We start from the raw sequence: 2,145 nt of genomic DNA, 5'->3' as shown, positions 1-2,145 counted from the left end.
AGTCAACTGCAATAGGCCTAAAGAGGTGAGGAGGGAGAGGGCCGGTGCATTCGCCACATGCAGAGAAAAATCAAAACAGTAGGGGCGGCCCCCTCCTTCAGACCGCGGGATTCAGTGTTCAGTTACCCTAGATTCTGCCTCGCCCTCAGCAAACCCGGAAGCTTAAGAGCTTTGAAAACATGAAAATCTCCGAGATTTAAAAAAAAAGTCAGCCTGCGGTGGTAAGAACCCGCTATATAGGTTTAAATATTTATACAGAAGCCCTACAGAACTGCACGGAAAGGGCTCCCGGGGCGGCGGAGGCCGCGCGCAGCGGTCGGCCGGCCGGCCAGCCCGGGTTTATTGCTTCGAGAGGGAAGAGGCGGCTGCTGGGAGCCGAGTCCGGGCCAGGGACAGGGGAGAAGGCGGGAGTTGTAGAGGAGGTCCCAGCTCCCCTCGGCGGTCCGGTCCGGGAGGTGGCGGGCCTATGGGCTCCAGGAACCCTGGGCGGCGGAAGATACCAGGCGCCGCTCAATCGTCCACGTCGATCTCTTCGTCTTCCTCATCCTCCGAGCAGTCCTGGCTGCTGGCTGGCTGGTCCGTGAGTGGGGAGGCGGGTGAGAGCTGCAGGGGCCCGGCGCCCGGAGCCTGCGGGGCGCCTGGGGGGAGTGCCGGAGAGCCAGGCCTCGACTTGGCCCTGCCACAGCCGCCGCCGCCCGCGGCCTCCGAGTTCTGCTCCAGTTCGGCCAGCGCTACGATGTCCATCTGCCCGCTGGGGCCCAGTTTCTTGGCGGACTCCACATCGGCCTTCATCTCCTCCAGGTCCCGCTTGAGCTTGGCTCGCCGATTCTGAAACCAGGTGATGACCTGAGCATTGGTGAGGCCCAGCTGCTGCGCGATTTGGTCGCGATCGGCAGGGGACAGGTACTTCTGGTAGAGGAAGCGCTTCTCCAACTCGTAGATCTGGTGGTTGGTGAAGGCCGTGCGCGACTTTCGCCTCTTTTTGGGGGTCTGCCGCTGCCCGAAGATGGTCATCCCATCTCGGCCTGCGAGGAAACCATAGTATAGGCTTGCACCAGGGGAAAAGAGACTACCCCGGCTCCCGCTCATGCCACCCAGGCCCATCCAGCCTGCAGCCTGCCGCTGTTCCCTCCTCAGATTTGATTTGGCTTGCCCGACTAAGGCAAGCTTTAGTTATAGCAACTCCCCTACCTCAGTCTCTGGTCTACCAAAAGTCCCTAGGAAAAATTGTTTTGATTTCTGCCATCCCATCCCTGTAAGAGTCGTTTTGAAAAATTCGAGGTTGCTGGAGGAGGAGAGAGCCAGTCAGGGACACCCTGACTAAGATGTCAGTGTCGGTATTCCACCTCTTCCCAACCACCCCAACTCTTACTCAAAAGTTCTCAGCAAAGGACTCTCCATTTCCTACCCCAGGAACAGGGCTAAGAGTGGCCAAACCACTGGGAACGGGAGGGAGCCAGACAGGACAGGCAGACTGCAGAGAGCTTGGGTTCCCGCCACCCCTCCCCACTCTGGCCTATCCAAAGGTCCCCAGGAAATAGGGTTTGGGTCCTGTCCCACCCATCTCCACTCCCAGCGGCAGCGGCTTGAGCTGGAGGGCCCTGACTGCCGGCACGGGAGGAAGCGAGCAGAGGCACAGGGTACGACGAAGTGCATTGGGCACCGGAAGCAGGGCTCTGGGGGCTGGGTGCAGGGGAACCCAGCGGCGGCACCTACCTTCGGCTGCCTGCAGGACGCTGACCTCCAGCCCCTTAAAGGTCTTGCTGGCGAGCTCCTCCAGCGCACACAGTGGCGAGGTCTGCGAGAGCAGCGCGCGGCCCGCCAGGGGCAAGCCGCCCGGCGCGTGCTTGTCAGCGGCCGCCAGCAGGTGCGCCGCCCCGCACAGCGAGTAACTTCTTCTCACAGACGGCTTGTTGAGGATGTCCTCGATGCTGAACGGCGTCAGCGGCTTGTTGGAGTGGGCGGGCGGCGGCAGGTGGTCCAGCGGGCTGCGCCGCCGCTCCTCCCCCGGCGCCGCCTTGCCGTCCTCCTTGGAAGTCATCTCGGCCTTGTTTGGGGGCCGGGCCGGAGCGGCTCGGGCCGCGGGAACCCAGCCCGCGGGCAGTTCGGGCGCCGGGCGGCCTGGGCGGGCGGCAGCGGAGGGTG

General features: G+C 63.0%; 1 protein-coding gene across 1 annotated transcript; it reads right to left on the bottom strand.

Annotated features, from left to right (window-relative positions):
• Nucleotides 1-219: 219 nt before the first annotated feature.
• On the bottom strand, nucleotides 220-2,139 carry LBX1 (ladybird homeobox 1). The gene is made up of 2 exons (XM_006925862.1): nucleotides 1,717-2,139; nucleotides 220-1,025 (listed from the first exon to the last, which is right to left on the bottom strand). The coding sequence occupies exons 1-2, from the start codon at nucleotides 2,039-2,041 to the stop codon at nucleotides 511-513; spliced, it is 840 nt and encodes a 279-aa protein (XP_006925924.1). The 5' UTR covers nucleotides 2,042-2,139; the 3' UTR covers nucleotides 220-510.
• Nucleotides 2,140-2,145: the final 6 nt, after the last annotated feature.

The sequence above is a fragment of the Pteropus alecto genome, unplaced genomic scaffold, assembly GCF_000325575.1.
Source record: "Pteropus alecto unplaced genomic scaffold, ASM32557v1 scaffold88, whole genome shotgun sequence".
Taxonomy (NCBI): domain Eukaryota; kingdom Metazoa; phylum Chordata; class Mammalia; order Chiroptera; family Pteropodidae; genus Pteropus; species Pteropus alecto.
This window is presented reverse-complemented; position numbering and strand designations above follow the sequence as displayed.